Raw genomic sequence first — 20,845 nt, 5'->3', positions numbered from 1 at the left:
TTAGAGCGTTGGACTAGTAACCAGCAGGTAGCCTAGTGGTTAGAGTGTTGGGCCAGTAACCAGCAGGTAGCCTAGTGGTTAGAGCATTGGGCCAGTAACCGAAAGGTTGCTGCATCGAATACCCCGCCCCGTCAGAAAGTCCAGGACCCAGTTTCACAGGGCTCGGTCGAGACCCAGACTGATCAGGTGAATCCAGGTGAAATGTAGGATCCCTTATTGATGCCACTTGTTAAATACACTTCAATCAGTGTAGATGAAAGAGAGGAGACAGGTTAAAGAAGGATTTTTAAGTCTTGAGACATTTTATTTTTAATTTAACCTTTATTTAACTAGGCAAGTCAGTTAAGAACAAATTCTTATTTACAATGACGGCCTACACCGGCCAAACCCAGACGATGCTGGGCCAATTGTGCGCCGCCCTATAGGACTCCCAATCACAACTGGTTGTGATACAGCAGTGCCTTAGACCAATGCGTCACTCGGGAGCCCGTTGATTTAAAACTGAAGAGTTTGTTGTGCGCTAATATTGCACTGTCACTAAGTTTGATCATATTTATTTTAGTTCTAAGAAATGTGAAAACTTTAGTACGTCGTTTACCATTTGATTGTTACTATATTTAGAAATAATTTCCAACATTTCATGCCTTATTGTCCCAGTTTTGTTGAATCTGAAAAAAATCTATGATTTTCATAATATTTGTACATTTACATTTTAGTCATTTAGCAGACGCTCTTATCCAGAGCGACTTACAGTAGTGAATGCATACATTTCATAATTGTTTTTTTCTTTTCGTACTGGTCCCCCGTGGGAATCGAACCCACAACCCTGGCGTTGCAAACACCATGCTCTACCAACTGAGCCTCACGGGACAATGTACAATGTAAATCAGCAATTTTCTTACTATTTTTACCAGAAAGGGGACTTCCAGACCTTTCTAAAGCTATGCAGCATTACCCGTTATTGTTTGTAGCCTCCTCATGAAAAATAATGATGTTTGGGTATGTTTATTTAGGCAGAAATCTACATTTTGCCCTTTCATTCAACTGGTTAAAATCCCAATCCCAGAACTTTTTACAAATGGAAAAATAGATTGTTGTGACTTACAAAGTAAGGCCCACCATGTTCCACAGATATAGATGCCAATGTATAGTGAGAAGGTTTATTCAACACGTAAATCACAATAAGACACATTAAGATCTGATAAAGCATGACGTCCCAGATACATTAGGTTACATGTTGATACAGCATTTCATTTGTCCTCCATTCACATTTTATACATGTTATTATTATCATTATCAATGCACTAAAATAACAGGTCAGCTCAGGTCAGGTTCAGAGTGGCTTGCCTTTTTGTTCACTCTACAGAAACAGGAGATGGACTCCTGCCCTATGGGCCGTTCTGGTTCACTCTACAGAAACAGGAGATGGACTCCTGCCCTATGGGCCGTTCTGGTTCACTCTACAGAAACAGGAGATGGACTCCTGCCCTATGGGCCATTCTGGTTCACTCTACAGAAACAGGAGATGGACTCCTGCCCTAAGGGCCGTTCTGGTTGATCCTACAGAAACAGGAGATGGACTCCAGTCCAACCCAGTCCAACCCAGACTGACCCAGATACAGTGAGCTCCACCAGTATTGGGACAGTGACACATGCTGTGTTGTTCTGGCTCTGTACTCCAGCATTTTGAATGTATGGTTCATCACACTTCTACATGGATGTTACCATGACTACATATAGTCCTGAATGAATAGGGAATCATGATGAGGGAGAAAGTTAGATGCACAAATCATACAGCGAAAACATGCTAACCTCTCACCATTACAATAACAGGGGAGGTTAGCATTTGATATCATACCCCAAGACATGCTAACCTCTCACCATTACAATAATAGGGGAGGTTAGCATTGTATATCATACCCCCAAGACATGCTAACCTCTCACCATTACAATAACAGGGGAGGTTAGCATTTTAAATCATACCCCCAAGACATGCTAACCTCTCACCATTACAATAACAGGGGAGGTTAGCATTTTGTATCAAAGTCATCAAGGTGAATACAGCAGTAATTCATCAAGGTGAATACAGCAGTAAGTCATCAAGGTGAATATAGCAGTAAGTCATACAGGTGAACACAGCAGTAAGTCATACAGGTGAACACAGCAGTAAGTCATACAGGTGAACACAGCAGTAAGTCATACAGGTGAACACAGCAGTAAGTCGTCAAGGTGAATACAGCAGTAAGTCATCAAGGTGAACACAGCAGTAAGTCATACAGGTGAACACAGCAGTAAGTCATACAGGTGAACACAGCAGTAAGTCATCAAAGTGAATACAGCAGTAAGTCATCAAGGTGAATACAGCAGTAAGTCATCAAGGTGAATACAGCAGTAAGTCATCAAGGTGAACACAGCAGTAAGTCATCAAGGTGAATACAGCATCATTAGGTTCCTCTAGGTAGCAGACAGTAATACAGTAATGCGATCAGTATGGATATGGTTGTAGTTGTGGTGTAAGGCTCATCACAGCAAGGTGGAGAAGTGATTGAACTGGTCTGATCCACTGGCCATCACAGTAGCATGGAAATGCCTGGGACGGTCTGGGTCCTGCAGAGAGAGAGAGAGAGAGAGAGAAACACAGTGGTCAGGTATGATTTGATCCTGGTCTCTGCAAAAGCACTGGAAATGAGTTTCCATCTATTTCCAAAGGCATAATAAGGCAACAGGCCTCCAATTCGACAGATAACCTTCAGAAAAAGAGAGGTCACTACAGTAGACACAGGTAGAGACATATCTACAGTAGTTCTCACATGTATAGGGTAGATACTGGTAGAGACATATCTACAATAGTTCTCACCTGTATAGGGTAGACACAGGTAGAGACATATCTACAGTAGTTCTCACCTGTATAGGGTAGATACAGGTAAAGACATATCTACAGTAGTTCTCACCTGTATAGGGTAGATACAGGTAGAGACATATCTACAGTAGTTCTCACCTGTATAGGGTAGACACAGGTAGAGACATATCTACAGTAGTTCTCACCTGTATAGAGTACACACAGGTAGAGCCATATCTACAGTAGTTCTCACCTGTACAGGGTAGGCACAGGTAGGGATGTATCGGATCACGAAGCCACAGCGTCTCTTCTGGGATGTGTTGGGGTCGCTGGCGTGGACCAGGAACCCATCATGGATCTGATTTGGTTAACATCAACATCAAGTCACAATCCCAAATGGAACCTTAATTCTTATTCTTTGTACAGCACTATTAGTGAGAAACATAATATAGTTGTAGAAGAATAGAGAAAGCCCAGTGTATTTCCCAGTAATTCAGAATGTCCAGTAGGACTTGGGGTGGGGAGCTCCCAGTAATACAGAATGTCCAGTAGGACTTGGGATGGGGAGCTTCCTGTAATACAGAATGTACAGTAGGACTTGGGTTTGGAGCTCCCTGTAATACAGAATGTCCAGCAGGACTTGGGATGGGGAGCTCCCTGTAATACGGAATGTCCAGTTGGACTTGGGATGGGGAGCTCCCTGTAATACAGAATGTCCAGTAGGACTTGGGATGAGGAGCTCCCAGTAATACAGAACGTCCAGAAGGACTAAGTAAGTGTGACTTACAGACATCTGCCCAGCCAGCAGGGGGCAGAGTAGAGCGCTGTCCGTTTGCACCAGCTCCTCAGGGATCTCCTGGTTGACTGACAGCATGTTGCCGGGGCGGGAGGCGAGTTGGTGGGGCAGCAGGCCAGAGCAGTGGCTTCCTGGAGGAGGAGGGAGGGAGAGGGGAGGGGAGAGGAGGAGAGAGGCGAGGCGAGGTGAGGAGAGGAGAGGAGTGGTGAAGAGAGAGGAAGGAGAGAGGAGAGGAGAGGAGAGGAGAGGAGAGGAGAGGAGAGGAGAGGAGAGGAGAGGAGAGGAGAGGAGAGGAGAGGAGAGGAGAGGAGAGGAGAGGAGAGGAGAGGAGAGGAGAGGAGAGGAGAGGAGAGGAGAGGAGAGGAGAGGGAACACTTTACTAACCACACAGACTCTAGTCTTCTTTATGTCTATGAAAGGACACCTTATTACAGCCACTTACTGCAGTCATGTAATGCTAGAATGACAGAAAGAGGTTTTCAGAACATTAACTGAACCTGGCTAAATGCAGCTAAGTATTTTGAGGAGACATTTAAGTACTTATTTATCTAGCTGTGGCACCAATTAGAACTGAACTGTCCGTTTCTGTAAACTAAATGATTTGGTGAATTTTAGGTGGTCAGGGGAGCTACAGTACCTGGGATGACCTTCAGGGCTCCGCTTTCTGCCAGTGAGTCGTCTAGAGCCAGCCACACAGACAGGACTGGACCCCCAGCTATTCCCCAGTACCTGGATGAATCAGACAGCTGGTGAGTAAATACTTGTTATTACTCAAAACGCTTACTGCATAACTGACTGTAGAAGTAGTAGTTGTAGTCATAGTAGGAGGAGCACTGTAGTACTGTAGTAGTTGGAGTGGTATTGTGATAGTAGTAGTAGGAGCAGTAGTAGTAGTGGTAGTAGTAGTAGTACTGTAGTAGTATGAGTGGTATTGTGATAGTAGCAGTAGTAGTAGTAGTAGTAGCTGTAGCATTGTAGTAGTAGGAGTAGTAGGAGTAGGAGTAGTAGGAGTAGTAGGAGTAGGAGTAGTAGGAGTAGTAGTGGTAGTAGTAGTAGCAGTAGTAGTAGTAGCAGTAGTAGTAGTAGTAGGAGTAGTAAGAGTATTAGGAGTAGTAGTAGTAGTAAGAGTAGGAGTTGTAGTAGTAGTAGCAGGAGTAGTAGTAGTAGTAGTAGTAGGAGTAGTAGTATTAGGAGTAGTAGGAGAAGCAGTAGGAGTAGTAGTGGTAGGAGTAGTAGTAGTAGTAGTAGCAGGAGTAGTAGGAGTAGTAGTAGCAGGAGTGGTAGTAGTAGTTGTATTAGTAGAAGTAGTGGTAGTAGGAGTAGTAGTAGTAGGAGTAGGAGTAGTTGGAGTAGGAGTTGGAGTAGGAATAGTAGTTGTAGCAGTAGTAGTAGTAGGAGTGGTAGTAGTAGTGGTTATAGTAGCAGGAGTAGTAGTAGTAGTAGGAGTAGGAGTAGTAGTAGTAGTAGTAGGAGGAGTCGTCGTAGTAGTAGTAGTAGTAGTAGTGTGAGGAGTCGTAGTAGTAGTAGTAGTAGTAGTAGTAGTAGTAGTAGTAGTAGGAATAGTAGTAGTAGGATTAGTAGGAGTAGTAGTAGCAGTAGTAGTAGTAGTAGTAGTAGTAGTAGTAGGAGTAGTAAGAGTAGTAGGAGTAGTAGTAGTAGTAGCTGTAGTATTGTAGTAGTAGTAGTCGGAATAGTAGTAGGAGTAGTAGGAGGAGTAGGAGTAGGAGTAGTAGGAGTAGGAGTAGTAGGAGTAGTAGAAGTAGGAGTAGTAATAGTAGTAGTACTAGTAGAAGGAGTAGTAGTAGTAGTAATAGTAGGAGTTGTAGTAGTAGTAGCAGGAGTAGTAGTATTAGGAGTAGTAGGAGAAGCAGTAGGAGTAGTAGTAGTAGGAGTAGTAGGAGTAGTAGTAGCAGGATTAGTAGGAGTAGTAGTAGCAGTAGTAGTAGTAGTAGTAGTAGGAGTAGTAGGAGCAGTAGTAGTAGTAATAGAAGGTGTAGTAGTAGTAGCAGGAGTAGTAGTAGTAGTAGCAGTTCGAGAAGTAGTAAGAGTAGTAGTAGTAGTAGTAGTAGTAGGAGGAGGAGGAGGAGTAGTACTAGTAGTAGTAGTAGTAGTGGTAGGAGTAGTAGTAGGAGTAGTAGTAGTAGGAGTAGTAGGAGTAGTAGTAGTAGTAGTAGTAGGAGTGGTATTGTGATAGTAGGAGTAGTAGTAGTAGGAGTGGTAGAAGGAGTAGTAGTAGTAGTAGTAGTAGGAGTGGTATTGTGATAGTAGTAGTAGTAGGAATTGTAGTATTAGTGGTAGGAGTAGGAATAGGAGTAGTAGTAGTAGTAGTAGTAGGAGTAGTAGTAGTAGTAGTCATAGGAGTAGTAGTAGTAGTAGGAGTGATATTGTGATTGTAGTAGTGGTAGTATTAGGAGTAGTAGTAGTAGGAGTAGTAGTAGTAGGAGTAGTAGAAGGAGTAGTAGTAGTAGTTATAGTTGGAGTGGTATTGTGATAGTAGTAGTAGTAGTAATACTATGAGTAGTATTATTAGGAGTAGTAGGAGAAGCAGTAGTAGGAGTAGTAGGAGTAGTAGTAGCAGGAGTAGTAGTCGGAGTAGTAGAAGTAGTGGTTATAGTAGCAGGAGTAGTAGTAGGAGTAGGTGTAGTAGTAGTAATAGTTGTAGTAGTAGTAGTAGTAGTAGTAGGTATAGTAGTAGTAGGATTAGTTGGTGTAGTAGTAGCAGGAGTAGTAGTAGTAGTAGTAGGAATAGTAGGAGTAGTAGTAGTAGTAGGAGTAGTAGTAGTAGGAGTAGTAGGAGTAGGAGTAGTAGTAGTAGGAGTAGTAGTAGTAGGAGTAGCAGTAGTAGTAGAAGGAGTAGTAGTAGTAGTGGTTATAGTAGCAGGAGTAGTAGTAGTAGTAGTAGTAGTAGTAGTAGTAGGAGTCGTAGTCATAGTAGGAGTAGGAGTAGTAGTAGTAGTAGTAGTAGTAGTAGTAGGAATAGTAGTAGTAGGATTAGTAGGTGTAGTAGTAGCAGTAGTAGTAGTAATAGTAGTAGTAGGAGTAGTAGGAGCAGTAGTAGTAGTAGTAGTCGTAGGAGTAGTAGTAGTAGTAGGAGTGTTATTGTGATAGTAGTAGTAGTAGGAGTAGTAGTATTAGGAGTAGTAGGAGTAGTAGTAGTAGTAGTAGTAGTAGTAGTAGTAGTAGTAGTGGTAGTAGTAGTAGTAGCATTGTAGTACTACTGTAGTAGTTGTAGTGACAGTACTACAAGCGGTATTGTTAGGATGAAACAGAGGTCACCAAGCGCAACATAGCTTCAGCGTGTAAATCAGCTAGAATGATGTGTCGGCATCGATGAATTGTCTCTGGCCCCCTCCCAGTTAGGGGGAGTGATGAGCTCCACAGCAGTCTCACAACTCAATCGCTGGTTGAAAACTGTTTTCTGCCCCTCCAAAAAGATAGAATTTGTAGATAATTTGCCCTCTTTCTGGGACTCACCCACAAACAGGACCAAGCCTGGCCTGTTGAGGAGTGACGGACTCCATCCTAGCTGGAGGGGTGCTCTCATCTTATCTACGAACATAGACAGGGCTCTAACTCCTCTAGCTCCACAATGAAATAGGGTGCAGGCCAGGCACCAGGCTGTTAGCCAGCCTGCCAGCTTAGTGGTGTCTGCCACTAGCACAGTCAGCGTAGTCAGCTCAGCTTTCCCCATTGAGCCTGTGTCTGTGCCTCGATCTAGGTTGGGCAAAATTAAAGATGGCGGTGTTCGCTTTAGCAATCTAACTAGTATAAAGACCTCCTCCATCCCTGCCATTATTGAAAGAGATTGTGATACCTCACATCTCAAAATAGGATTACTCACTTCAAAGGAAGTTATAGTCAATTAACTAATCACTGATCATAATCTTGATGTGATTGGCCTGACTGAAACATGGCTTAAGCCTGATGAATTTACTGTGTTAAATGAGGCCTCACCCCCTGGTTACACTAGTGACCATATCCCCCGCGCATCCCGCAAAGGCGGAGGTGTTGCTAACATTTATGATAGCAAATTTAAATTTACCAACAAAAAAAACAACAACAACGTTTTCGTCTTTTGAGCTTCTAGTCATGAAAATAATGCAGCCTACTCAATCACTTTTTATAGCTACTGTTTACAGGCCTCCTGGGCCATATGCAGCGTTCCTCACTGAGTTAACCTGAATTTCTATCGGACCTTGTAATCATCGCAGATAATATTCACATTTTTGGTGACTTTAATATTCAAATGGAAAAGGCCACAGACCCACTCCAAAAGGCTTTCGGAGCCATCATCGACTCAGTGGGTTTTGTCCAACATGTCTCTGGACCTACTCACCGCCACAGTCATACTCTGGACCTAGTTTTGTCCCATGGAATAAATGTTGTGGATCTTAATGTTTTTCCTCATAATCTTGGACTATCAGACCACCATTTTATTACGTTCGCAATCGCAACAAATAATCTGCTCAGACCCCAACCAAGAAGCATTAAAAGTCGTGCTATAAATTCTCAGACAACCCAAAGATTCCTTGATGCCCTTCCAGACTCCCTCTGCCTACCCAAGGACGTCAGAGGACAATAATCAGTTAACCACCTAACCAAGGAACTCAATTTAACCTTGCGCAATACCCTAGATGCAGTTGCACCCTTAAAAACTAAAAACATTTGTCAGAAGAAACTAGCTCCCTGGTATACAGAAAATACATGAGCTCTGAAGCAAGCTTCCAGAAAATTGGAATGGAAATGGCGCCACACAAAACTGGAAGTGTCCGACTAGCTTGGAAAGACAGTACCGTGCAGTATCGAAGAGCCCTCACTGCTGCTCGATCATCCTATTTTTCCAACTTAATTGAGGAAAATAAGAACAATCCGAAATTTCTTTTTGATACTGTCGCAAAGTTAACTAAAAAGCAGCATTCCCCAAGAGAGGATGGCTCTCACTTCAGCAGTGATGAATTCATGAACTTCTTTGAGGAAAAGATCATGATCATTACAAAGCAAATTACGGACTCCTCTTTAAATCTGCGTATTCCTCCAAAGCTCCGTTGTCCTGAGTCTGCACAACCCTGCCAGGACCTAGGATCAAGGGAGACACTAAAGTGTTTTAGTACTATATCTCTTGACACAATGATGAAAATAATCATGGCCTCTAAACCTTCAAGCTGCATACTGGACCCTATTCAAACTAAACTACTGAAAGAGCTGCTTTCTGTGCTTGGCCCTCCTATGTTGAACATAATAAACGGCTCTCTATCCACCGTATGTGTACCAAACTCACTAAAAGTGGCAGTATTAAAGCCTCTCTTGAAAAAGCCAAATCTTGACCCAGAAATTATAAAAAACTATCGGCCTATATCGAATCTTCCATTCCTCTCCAAAAAATTTGAAAAAGCTGTTGCGCAGCAACTCACTGCCTTCCTGAAGACAAACAATGTACACGAAACGCTTCAGTCTGGTTTTAGACCCCATCATAGCACTGAGACTGCACTTGTGAAGGTGGTAAATGACCTTTTAATGACATCAGACCGAGGTTCTGCGTCTGTCCTCATGCTCCTAGATCTTAGTGCTGCTTTTCATACCATCGATCACCACATTCTTTTGGAGAGATTGGAAACCCAATTTGGTCAACATGGACAAGTTCTGGCCTGGTTTAGGTCTTATCTGTCGGAAAGATATCAGTTTGTCTCTGTGAATGGTTTGTCCTCTGACAATCAACTGTAAATTTCGGTGTTCCTCAAGGTTCCGTTTTAGGACCACTATTGTTTTCACTATATATTTTATCTCTTGGGGATGTCATTCGAAAACATAATATTAAATTTCACTGCTATGCGGATGACACACAGCTGTACATTTCAATGAAACATGGTGAAGCCCCAAAATTGCCCTCGCTAGAAGCCTGTGTTTCAGACATAAGGAAGTGGATGGCTGCAAACTTTCTACTCTTAAACTCGGACAAAACAGAGATGCTTGTTCTAGGTCCCAAGAAACAAAGAGATCTTCTGTTGAATCTGACAATTAATCTGGATGGTTGTACAGTCGTCTCAAATAAAACTGTGAAGGACCTCGGCGTTACTCTGGACCCTGATCTCTCTTTTGAAGAACATATCAAGACTGTTTCAAGGACAGCTTTTTTCCATCTACGTAACATTGCAAAAATCAGAAACTTTCTGCCCAAAAATGACGCAGAAAAATTAATCCATGCCTTTGTTACTTCTAGGTTGGACTACTGCAATGCTCTACTTTCCGGCTACCCGGATAAAGCACTAAATAAACTTCAGTTAGTGCTAAATACGGCTGCTAGAATCCTGACTGGAACCAAAACATTTGATCATATTACTCCAGTGCTAGCCTCCCTACACTGGCTTCCTGTTAAGGCAAGGGCTGATTTCAAGGTTTTACTGCTAACCTACAAAGCATTACATGGGCTTGCTCCTACCTATCTTTCCGATTTGGTCCTGCCATACATACCTACACGTACGCTACGGTCACAAGACGCGGGCCTCCTAATTGTTCCTAGAATTTCTAAGCAAACAGCTGGAGGCAGGGCTTTCTCCTATAGAGCTAAATTTTTATGGAATAGTCTGCCTACCCATGTGAGAGACGCAGACTCAGTCTCAACCTTTAAGTCTTTACTGAAGACACATCTCTTCAGTAGGTCCTATGATTAAGTGTAGTCTGGCCCAGGGGTGTGAAGGTGAATGGAAAGGCTGGAGCAACGAACCGCCCTTGCTGTCTCTGCCTGGCCGGTTCCCCTCTTTCCACTGGGATTCTCTGCCTTTAGCCCTATTACGGGGGCTGAGTTACTGGCTTACTGGTGTTCTTCCATGCCGTCCCTGGGAGGGGTGCGTCACTTGAGTGGGTTGAGTCACTGACGTGGTCTTCCTGTCTGGGTTGGCGCCCCCCCTTGGGCTGTGTCGTGGTGGAGATCTTTGTGGGCTATACTCGGCCTTTACCCGGGATGGTATGTTGGTGGTTGGAGATATCCCTCCAGTGGTGTGGAGGCTGTGCTTTGGCAAAGTGGGTGGGGTTATATCCTACCTGTTTGGCCCTGTCTGGGGGTTTCATCGGATGGGGCCACAGTGTCTCCTGACCCCTCCTGTCTCAGCCTCCAGTATTTATGCTGCAGTAGTTTATGTGTCGGGGGGCTAGGGTCAGTCTGTCACATCTGGATTATTTCTCTTGTCTTTTCCGGTGTCCTGTGTGAATTTAAATATGCTCTCTCTAATTCTCTCTTTCTCTTTCTTTCTTTCTCTCTCTCGGAGGACCTGAGCCCTAGGACCATGCCTCAGGACTACCTGGCTTGATGACTCCTTGCTGTCCCCAGTGCACCTGGCCGTGCTGCTGCTCCAGTTCCAACTGTTCTGCCTGCAGCTATGGAACCCTGACCTGTTCACCGGACGTGCTACCTGTCCCAGACCTGTTGTCCCAGACCTGCTGGAACCCTGACCTATTCACCGGACGTGCTACCTGTCCCAGACCAGCTGTTTTCAACTCTATAGAGACAGCAGGAGCGGTAGAGATACTCTCATAGATCAGTTATGAAAAAGCCAACTGACACTTACTCTTGTGTTACTGACTTGTTGCACCCTCGACAACTACTATGATTATCATTATTTGACAATGCTGGTCATTTATGAACATTTGAACATCTAGGCCATGTGCTGTTATAATCTCCACCCGGCACAGCCAGAAGAGGACTGGCCACCCCTCATAGCCTGGTTCCTCTCTAGGTTTCTTCCTAGGTTTTCTAGGGAGTTTTTCCTAGCCACCGTGCTTCTACACCTGCATTGCTTGCTGTTTGGGGTTTTAGGCTGGGTTTCTGTACAGCACTTTGAGATATCAGCTGATGTAAGAAGGGCTATATAAATAAATTTGATTGGATTTGAAATTTAATTAGTAGGAGTAGTAGGAGTAGGATTAGTAGTAATAGCAGTAGTAAGAGTAGTAGTAGTAGTAGTAGTAGTAGTAGTAGTAGGAGTAGTAGTAGCAGGAGTAGGAGTAGTAGTAGGAGTAGTGGTAGTAGTAGGAGTAGTAGTAGGAGTAGTAGGAGCAGTAGTAACAGGAGTAGTAGTAATAGTAGTCGTAGTAGTAGTAGTAGTAGTAGTAGGAGTAGTAGTAGTAGGAGTAGTAGTAGTAGGAGTAGTAGGAGTAGTAGCAGGAGTAGGAGTAGTAGTAGTAGTAGGAGGAGTATTAGGAGTCATAGTAGTAGTAGTAGGAGTAGTAGGAGTAGTAGTAGCAGGAGTAGTAGTAGTAGTAGTAGTAGGAGTAGTAGTAGTAGTAGTAGTAGTAGTAGGAGTAGTAGTAGTAGTAGTAGTAGTAGGAGGAGTAGTAGCAGTCATAGTTGTAGGAGTGGTATTGTGATAGTAGGAGTAGTAGTAGGAGGAGTAGTAGTAGCAGGAGTAGTCTTAGGAGTAGTAGTAGTAGGAGTGGTATTGTGATAGTAGTAGTAGGAGTAGTAGTAGTAGTAGGAGTAGTAGTAGTAGGAGTGGTAGTAGGAGAAGTAGTAGTAGTAGTAGTAGGAGTAGTAGTAGTAAAAGTAGTAGTAGTAGTAGTAGTAGGAGTAGTAGTAGCAGCAGTAGTAGTAGTAGAAGTAGGAGTAGTAGTAGTAGGAGTAGTAGTAGTAGTAGGAGTAGTAGTAGCAGGAGTAGGAGTCGTATTGTGATAGTAGTAGCAGTAGGAGTAGTAGTAGGAGTAGTAGGAGTAGTAGTGGTAGTAGTAGTAGTAGCATTGTAGTACTACTGTAGTAGTTGTAGTGACAGTACTACAAGCGGTATTGTTAGCGGTAGCAGTACTGTAGTAGTATTTTACTATTTTTGAGGTGCTTTGTAACTGACAGTAGTATTAGTATTGTAATACTATTGTAGCTGTAGAAGTATTAGTAATATACTCACCTCATATCCTGGTGCCAGGCCACGAAGGGCAGCCCAGTCTCATTCTGTTGGTCCGTCTCTAATGACCTCACTTCCTCCTCACTGGTCAGAGTGATGGCATCATTTCCTGCCTGTGTGGCTGTGGGGTGGGGTGTGGGGGATGTTGGGTACTTGCAGATGAAGCGTGAGTCTAGCAAGATGACATCAGAGCCCAGGATGGACTGTACCACCTGTAGGATGTGGGGGTGTTTGGCCAGGCCCATCACCCAGGGGTACTGCAGGTGCACGTTGTGGAGACTGTACTGGGTGTACTCCTCACCTGAAGTCAGGTAGACACAGGTAGATATCATTCAATACAGGTAGATATCATTCAATACTGGTATATACAGGTAGATATCATTCAATACAGGTAGATATCATTCAATACAGGTAGATATCATTCAATACAGGTAGATACAGGTAGGTATCATTCAATACAGGTAGATATCATTCAATACAGGTAGATAGAGGTAGATATCATTCAATACAGGTAGATACAGGTAGTATATCATTCAATACAGGTAGATTTCATTCAATACAGGTAGATATCATTCTAATGAGGTATATACAGATAGATATCATTCAATACAGGTAGATACAGATATATATCATTCAATACAGGTAGACACATGTAGATATCATTCAATACAAGTAGATATCATTCAATACAGGTAGACAGAGTTAGATATCATTCAATACAGGTAGATATCATTCAATTCAGGTAGACAGATGAAGATTACATTCAATAGATTCCATATTAAGTACATTTTTAACCTTATAAAGGTTATCTGCCCCTGAACAAGGCAGTTAAGCCTCTGTTTCTAGGCCGTCGTTGTAAATTTTGAATTTGTTCTTAACTGACTTGCCTAGTTAAATAAAGGTAAAATAAAATAAAGATATTATCATGGTGATATTACAGACGTTTTGACCTCTAACCTAACCCCCCCTCACCCTCCCTCCCTCCCTCCCTCCCTCCCTCCCTCCCTCCCTCCCTCCCTCCCTCCCTCCCTCCCTCCCTCCCCCTCCACTCACCGAACTCTCTCTCCAGGTGGTTGAAGGCCTGTCTGGCCTCCCTCAGCTCTGTGTCGTCTAGGACCGGTACAGCAGAGAGGAATCCCTGCTGGTTGTAACGTTCCTTCATCTGACACGTTGACACACTCATCTCTGGGTTGGCTGCTGTACACACCAGTCCTTACTGTGTCAACTCCACTGGATGAAGGCTGTTTTATAACCTGGAAAGAAAGAGAGAGTGGGTGAGAGAGAGAATAGAGAGACAAAGCGAGTGTGTCTTTGAGTTGTGCCCAGGCCTTAAACAGTCGTCCTAACATAGGTATTTCTGTTTATCCTCTTAAACCTCAGCTTCTCTCTCTCCATTGCTCTCTCTCTCTCTCTCTCTCTCTCTCTCTCTCTCTCTCTCTCTCTCTCCATTGCTCTCTCTCTCTCTCTCTCTCTCTCTCTCTCTCTCTCCTCCTTCTGGTATTCCCGTCACATGTATTTTGGGTTGTTTATGGAGTCCGGCCGTACCTCTGTCAGAAGAGGTGCTGCTTGATCAGCTTTTTCAGCTTAATGGGAAAACCACATTCTGGTGGCTGAGTTAGTCATTACATGAGACAGGGGGTCTCATGTTAACCAGAGAATAGGATGAGCATTTATCTGATGGCTCTGTTAGTCCCTGTCTTAAACACACACACACACACACACACACACACACACACACACACACACACACACACACACACACACACACCACACACACACACACACACACACACACACACACACACACACACACACACACACACACACACACACACACACACACACCTCCTCTGCCCTGTGCTGCCCTCAGTGTGAGTGAACTGTAATTGTCTTGTTTGTGTGTCCAGGTTCCAGTGTTTGTCAAGGAAGGTACATGTTATTACTGCAGTCATCATGGAATTACCATCTCACCACAGATAGACAAGTTAAACAACCTGGTTAAATATGTTTTAACATGTTCATATTTATGAGAAAATGAGAGAGAGAGAGAGGTTAAAGCCCATAAAAGCATACCAAAGTCTTAAATAATGATTTGCTCTCCTCCATACCTCTGTCTGCTTCTGCCGGAGTCTCAGAGGTCTCCGTCTGTCTGGACGGTGGTCTGATGTGTGGATGGTGGTCACAGCAGAGGCTCTGTAGGTCAGTATGAAACTGTGGTAGTAGAAGTCTTGGTGATGTGGAGTCCTCAACCTGTGTGATGTCTTATATATGGTCCTGCCAGGAGGGCTGAGCCACAAGTGGAAACTACAGATGTTTATCATCCAGAATGACAGTACAGGTGAAAGGCTGAGCCATGGTGACATTCCCTAGGTCATATTCATCATCATTCAGACCCAGTTCATTAGCAGGAAGTACAAACTCTTTGAATTTCCACCTCTGATCAGTTGACAGTAATCTGACATTCTTAAGACACAGTCGTGTGTGAAACGTACACAAAGACACTTTGTCCAAAACATACAGCGTACTTTACTGTAGATGGTACACAGAGCTGGATACTGGCTTCTCCTGCTATAGCCCATCTACTGGTCAGTGGATTTCAGAGACAGACACTCATCTAAACACATCTCATCACTTCATTATCACACGGTGATGCTCTGGGAGTCTGTGTGAAGTGAACTCACTGTTGTCAGGGCAACTTTCACATTTATAAGGAAGGGTTGTTGATAAATACCAACTCAGTGTAGTATTTCCCATCATCACAATCTTATTGTTTATTCTGCTTCCTCCTGAACTTGGTTCTTAAAAAAGGAACATTGTTAATTAAGAAGGTGACACATCCATGAATGAATGACATTTCCCTTTTACCTGGAAAATAAACAAAACGCTGTGAATTTCCGCTCCCATCAGGTGAGTGATGTGACAATACAATAAGGAGAGATTTTAAAGGAGGAGGTGTTGAGACAAACACTTCATAATATCAAGGAAGACTGTACAGGTGTAGAGTTCATCATGTGGCTCCTCTCATCAGGTGACAGTCATGTGACATTCTTAACCTCTTTGGGCTAGGGGGCAGTATTTTCACGTCCAGATGAAAAGCATGCCCAAAGTAAACTGCCTGTTACTCAGGCCCATAAGCTAGGAAATGCATATAATTGGTAGATTTGGATAGAAAACACGCTAAAGTTTCTGAAACTGTTAAAATGATGTCTGTGAGTATAACAGAACTGATATGGCAGGCGAAACCCCGAGGACAAACCATCCCAAAACTAAAAAGATTTCAGCTTACCTCTATTTTCAATGTCTAGTACTATAATTATAAGCCCCTGTCCTCCCAAATTGCAGTTCCTAGGGCTTCCACTAGATGTCAAGAGTCTTTAGAAAGAGTTTCATGTTGGTTTTTGGAAAAATGTCCCAGAAATTGTAGTTTTTCTAGGTGGCTCCCATTTTGGCTTGTAGTGTTTCCTTGTATGTATCTTGACGGAGGGAAAGTGAGTGGATTTTTGACTGAAGCGTGCCAGCTAAACTGAGTTTTTATGGATGTAAAGATGGACATTATCGAACAAAAGGACCATTTGTGATGTAACTGGGACCTTTTGGAGTGCCAACAGAAGAAGATCATCAAAGGTAAGGCATTTTTTATATCGCTATTTCTGACTTTCGTGTCGCACCTCCCTGGTTGAAAATGATTTGTTATGCATTTGTATGATGGGGCGCTGTCCTCAGATAATTGCATGGTTTGCTTTTGCCGTAAAGTCTTTTTGAAATCTTACACGGCGACTGGATTAACAACAAGTTAAGCTTTAATTTGATGTATTGAACTTGTGATTTCATGAACGTTTTATATTTATGGTAATTTAATTTGAATTTGGCGCTCTGCTATTTCACCGGATGTTGTCGAGGGGTAGCGGAACGTCTAGCCGTAACAGGTTTTAAGATGCAGTAAGGTTTGGAACGTACACAGACACTTGGAAACCAATGTGCCAAACTTATCCTTTCTGCCCAAAGCTGACCCCTATGGATACTAAATTAAGCAAACCACCCAGACCTAACCCTGCTAGATATGGCAGTCTGGTGTTGTGCACACGGTGCGCTGTCTAGGGACTTAACCCTGTCCCAGCCATTAGCAACCTGTGGGTTACACTGGGAGCAGTGACATCCAAGTGATAAAACCATCACATAAGTTTCTGACAGCTGTATAAAACTTGAGCACACAGGCGTGCAGTCTCCGATACAGGATGACACCTTTCCAACAAATCAATTTGTAAAATTTCTGCCCTGTTTGAGCTGCCCCGGTCAACTGTCAGTGCTGTTATTGTGAATTGGAAACATCTAGGAGCAACAACGGCTCAGCGGCGAAGTGGTAGGCCACACAAGCTCACAGAACGGGAGTTCCAAGTGCTGAAGTGCATAGTGCATAAAAATAGTCTGTCCTCGGTAACACTCACTACGGAGTTCCAACCTGCCACTGGAAGCAACGTCAGCACAAGAACTGTTCGTTTCCATGGCCGAGCAGCCGCATACAAACTTAAGATCACCCTGCGCAATGCCAAGTGTCGGCTGGAGTGGTGTAAAGCTCGCCGTCATTGGAATCTTTAGCAGTGGAAACACGTTCTCTGGAGTGATGAATCACCCTTCACCATATGGCAGACGAATGTGGGTTTAGCAGATGCCAAGAGAATGCTACCTGCCCCAATGCATAGTGCCAACTGTAAAGTTTGATGGAGGAGGAAAGATGGTATGTGGCTGTTTTTCATGGTTCAGGCTAGGCCTTTAGCTCCAGTGAAGGGAAATCTTAACGCTACAGATTCTGTGCTTCCAACTTTGAGGCCACAGTTTGGGGAAGGCCCTTTCCTGTTTCAGCATGACAATGCCCCTTCCCACAAAGTGAGGTTCGTTACAGAAATGGTTTATCAAGATCCATGTGAAAGAACTTGACTGGCCTGCATAGAGCCCTGACCTCAACCCCATTGAACACCTTTGGGATTAATTGGAACGCTGTCTGTGAGCCAGGCCTAATTGATTGGAAGCAAGTTCCTGCAGCAATGTTCCAACATCTTGTGGAAAGCCTTCCCAGAAGAGTGGAGGCTGTTATAGCAGCAAAGTGGGGACCAACTCCATACTAATGCCCATGCTTTTGGAAAGAGATGTTCGACGAGCAGGTGTCCACATACTTTCATTGTAGCTCCTATAGTAAACCCTTTAAACAATGGCCAAGATGCCGCAAGACAGTGTGGCTTGGCAGGGTCGTGTTTCGAAGGAAGCATGGTTCTGGACGTTCGCCTCTCCCGAGTCCTCACGGGAGTTGCAGTGATGGGACAAGACTGTAACTACCAATTGGATATCACAAAATTGGGGAGAAAAAAGGTAAAAATAACAACAACCAAAAAATGTAATAAATAAGATGCTGCTAGACCCCTGGTGGAGGGGGTTATACGCTAGTGGGATAGCTCCCACAATAAAGCCCTGCTGCTAGCTGGATTTCCTGGATCCATTCAATGTACGTGCGCAAAGCTCTCACCGGACACAGGGCATGTAACCTGTGTTGTTCGTCGGAAGGAAACGGAGGAGATGACAAGGGAAATAGCTGAAATCTAAGGATCTGTAGGACATAGCAATGACTTTTGGGGCGAAGGCCGCACTTGGACTCAACGTCACCTTAGAGTGAACTGAGTAAAGGAAGGCTGTACGGATAACGCTTGGAGGCCACCAACATGTTTAGCCGAGGCCAAAGCCATGAGGAGGGAGGTTTTGTAGGAGAGGATCTTCTGATCCACAGACGCCTTAGGTTCAAAGAGGGCCACACAAAGTGACCTCAAAACCAGTGCCAAGTCCCATGTGGGCGCAATAGGTTTAGAGACCGGTCTGAGACGGTGTACACCTTTCAGGATCTGTGAGCCCCCGGTGAGTTTCCGTCAATTCCCATATGACACACTGAGACAGAGGCCATCCATCCACATGACATGCTGAGACAGACACCATCCACCCACATGTCACGCTGAGACAGAGACCATCCATCCACATGACACGCTGAGACAGAGACCATCCATCCACATGACATGTTGACACATTTAAAAGTGGAGAATGCTTGAAAAGCTCCTGTAGGAAACATAAGGATGTCCCTCACAGCGCCCTGAATGGAACCAGTCCTTTATGTTGGCACCAGAGCTCAAACACTTGCCACTTATACTCATACAACCCTCTCGAGGAGGGCGCCCTTACAGATTGAATAGTAGCAATATCATTTGGAGGTAAACTAGCCATCTGATGGGCACTTGCAGTGGCCAGGTCCATAGGAACCAAATCTCTGGCCTTCACGTTCCAAACTTACCCCTGAGCCTGGTACAACAGGTCTCTGCGCAACGGGAGTTTCAAATGATCTCCGCGATCCAAGGCTGCCTGGGCCAACAGGGAGCCACAAGAATCAGTGGTAAGCCCTCCCAGTGCACCCTCTCCAACATGGATCTGAACCAACTGGTGGAAAACTAGGATCCATATGGATATTCAGCATAACTCACAAATAAAACATAGTGCTCCAAAACTGTATGCGGCATTCTGCCTTCTCCGTACAGTTTGCAATCCATTAGCATCGACCACGACTACCTCATGTGAACTACAATCCAGGCGCAGTGTTTTAATGTTTACAGGCTGACTACATCGCTCACGTCCCGTGCGCTAGCGTTGCAAAATACATTTAGAAATCTATATTATTCAACTATTGCACCCACACTGCTCGCGTGCGCCAACGGGCGTCTGCGTTGCCAAGGGCTAAAATAGAAGTCCTTTCTATTTCTGACGCAGATCCCGCTGCAAGTCCTGCCTCTCCCATCTCCTCTTTGTTTTATAGAAGCAGGTACCCACGTGTCATCTCCTCATTGGTTATACCCACGTGGGTGATTGAATGATGAAATGTGTTGCTGGTTGTCGTGGTAATACTATGAAAGTTTAGATGCCAATCACCATATAAGTTCAAAGATGAAAAAGCCTGAAAGGAGGAGAGATGACTAGAAACGATTCGGATTGGCCGTTTTATGTGTGGATTAATTGTCGGAGTAGAGGACCTTGTGCATTTCAGGTAAAATAACAACCTAATGTTTATATCCCAGGACGAATTAGCTAGCAACAGCAAGCTAGCTAAATAGGACAAATTAGCTAGCAAGTGTTAAGCTAACTAGCTAAATTGCCATAACGGTTTAATGCTTTTTGACCTGTCACCAAATGAATGTCATTGGTTCAGAGTTTGTTTTGATATTTTAACCTGCGTGTCGTGATCGTGTTTGGTGTGGGGGGACAAAATAAATGTATGCATGATGGCGCACGATGGCGTGAGTGCGAGGAAACTCAATAATCATCGCTCATGATAGGGCTTTAGAAACATATGGCCCTTATCTTTCATCAGCGAGAAAGAATCCTTCAAATATAAAAGATAAACTTACAGTAGCAGTTTTGCACAGATCCATACAGCTATGGGTGCCTCCATTCAAAGAATTATGCTTACACTTCCCGAGTTACGCTTACACAGATGTTTGGAGCACGCTCGATAGCTATTTAGCACAGGTGGTCAAATCAAATGTATTTATAAAGCCCTTCTTACATCAGCTGATATCTCAAAAGTGCTGTACAGTAACCCAGCCTAAAGAGGTGGTCACCTCTTGTCGTCCGTCTGTTGTCTTAAACAAGCGCTGTAACATGGAACACTAACAGGCTGACCACACCGCTCGCAACGCGTGCGCTAGTGTTGCAAAATAAATGTAGAAATCTATGTTATTCAATTATTGCACCCAATCTGCTCGCGCACGCCAACGAGCATCAGCGTTGCCAAGGGCTAAAATAGAAATCAGTTCTATTTCTGACGCAGTTCACGTTTGGTGTGGGGGGACAAAATAAATTAATGCACGATGCCGCACAATGGCGCATGCGCTCAGCCGGTTTGGGTTCCGTGTATCCTTATCAAGGTGTGTTTCATCTAATAGAACTGAGAGTCATGATCAAGGGCTAAATTAAAACTATGATCTGTGAATATGTAAAACTAATCTACAAATATTCACCATAAATCCAAGATAATTCCATGATCTGTACATTTATTCAATATAGCTCACACGCCAAACAAAAATGTGAACAAATGTAGAATGATTTGTGAGCAGATGTTGAGCAATCTCTAACATTTCCAACTGTGGAATGTGCATCTGTGCCTGTTGATCTGTATTATGTGCTTACTGAATTTTGAGACAAATCTTTCACCTGTCGTTGTATTACAATCCACAAAGACATGGCTTCAGATGAGAGGCAGCTTTCTCCATTCATTGGGATAATCGTTGTGTAACT

The 20,845-nt window shown here is 43.8% G+C and overlaps 1 protein-coding gene across 1 annotated transcript; it reads right to left on the bottom strand.

Moving 5' to 3' along the window:
• Positions 1–1,156: 1,156 nt before the first annotated feature.
• On the bottom strand, positions 1,157–14,754 carry LOC106612333 (L-proline trans-4-hydroxylase). The gene is made up of 7 exons (XM_014213382.3): positions 14,632–14,754; positions 13,577–13,776; positions 12,527–12,824; positions 4,273–4,364; positions 3,627–3,766; positions 3,093–3,197; positions 1,157–2,607 (listed from the first exon to the last, which is right to left on the bottom strand). The coding sequence occupies exons 2-7, from the start codon at positions 13,704–13,706 to the stop codon at positions 2,524–2,526; spliced, it is 849 nt and encodes a 282-aa protein (XP_014068857.1). The 5' UTR covers positions 13,707–13,776; positions 14,632–14,754; the 3' UTR covers positions 1,157–2,523.
• Positions 14,755–20,845: the final 6,091 nt, after the last annotated feature.

The sequence above is a fragment of the Salmo salar genome, chromosome 09 (genome assembly GCF_965601325.2).
Source record: "Salmo salar chromosome 09, fSalSal1, whole genome shotgun sequence".
NCBI classification, from domain to species: domain Eukaryota; kingdom Metazoa; phylum Chordata; class Actinopteri; order Salmoniformes; family Salmonidae; genus Salmo; species Salmo salar.
The sequence above is the reverse complement of the archived record's forward strand: the minus strand, read 5'-3'. Positions and strand labels throughout refer to the sequence as shown.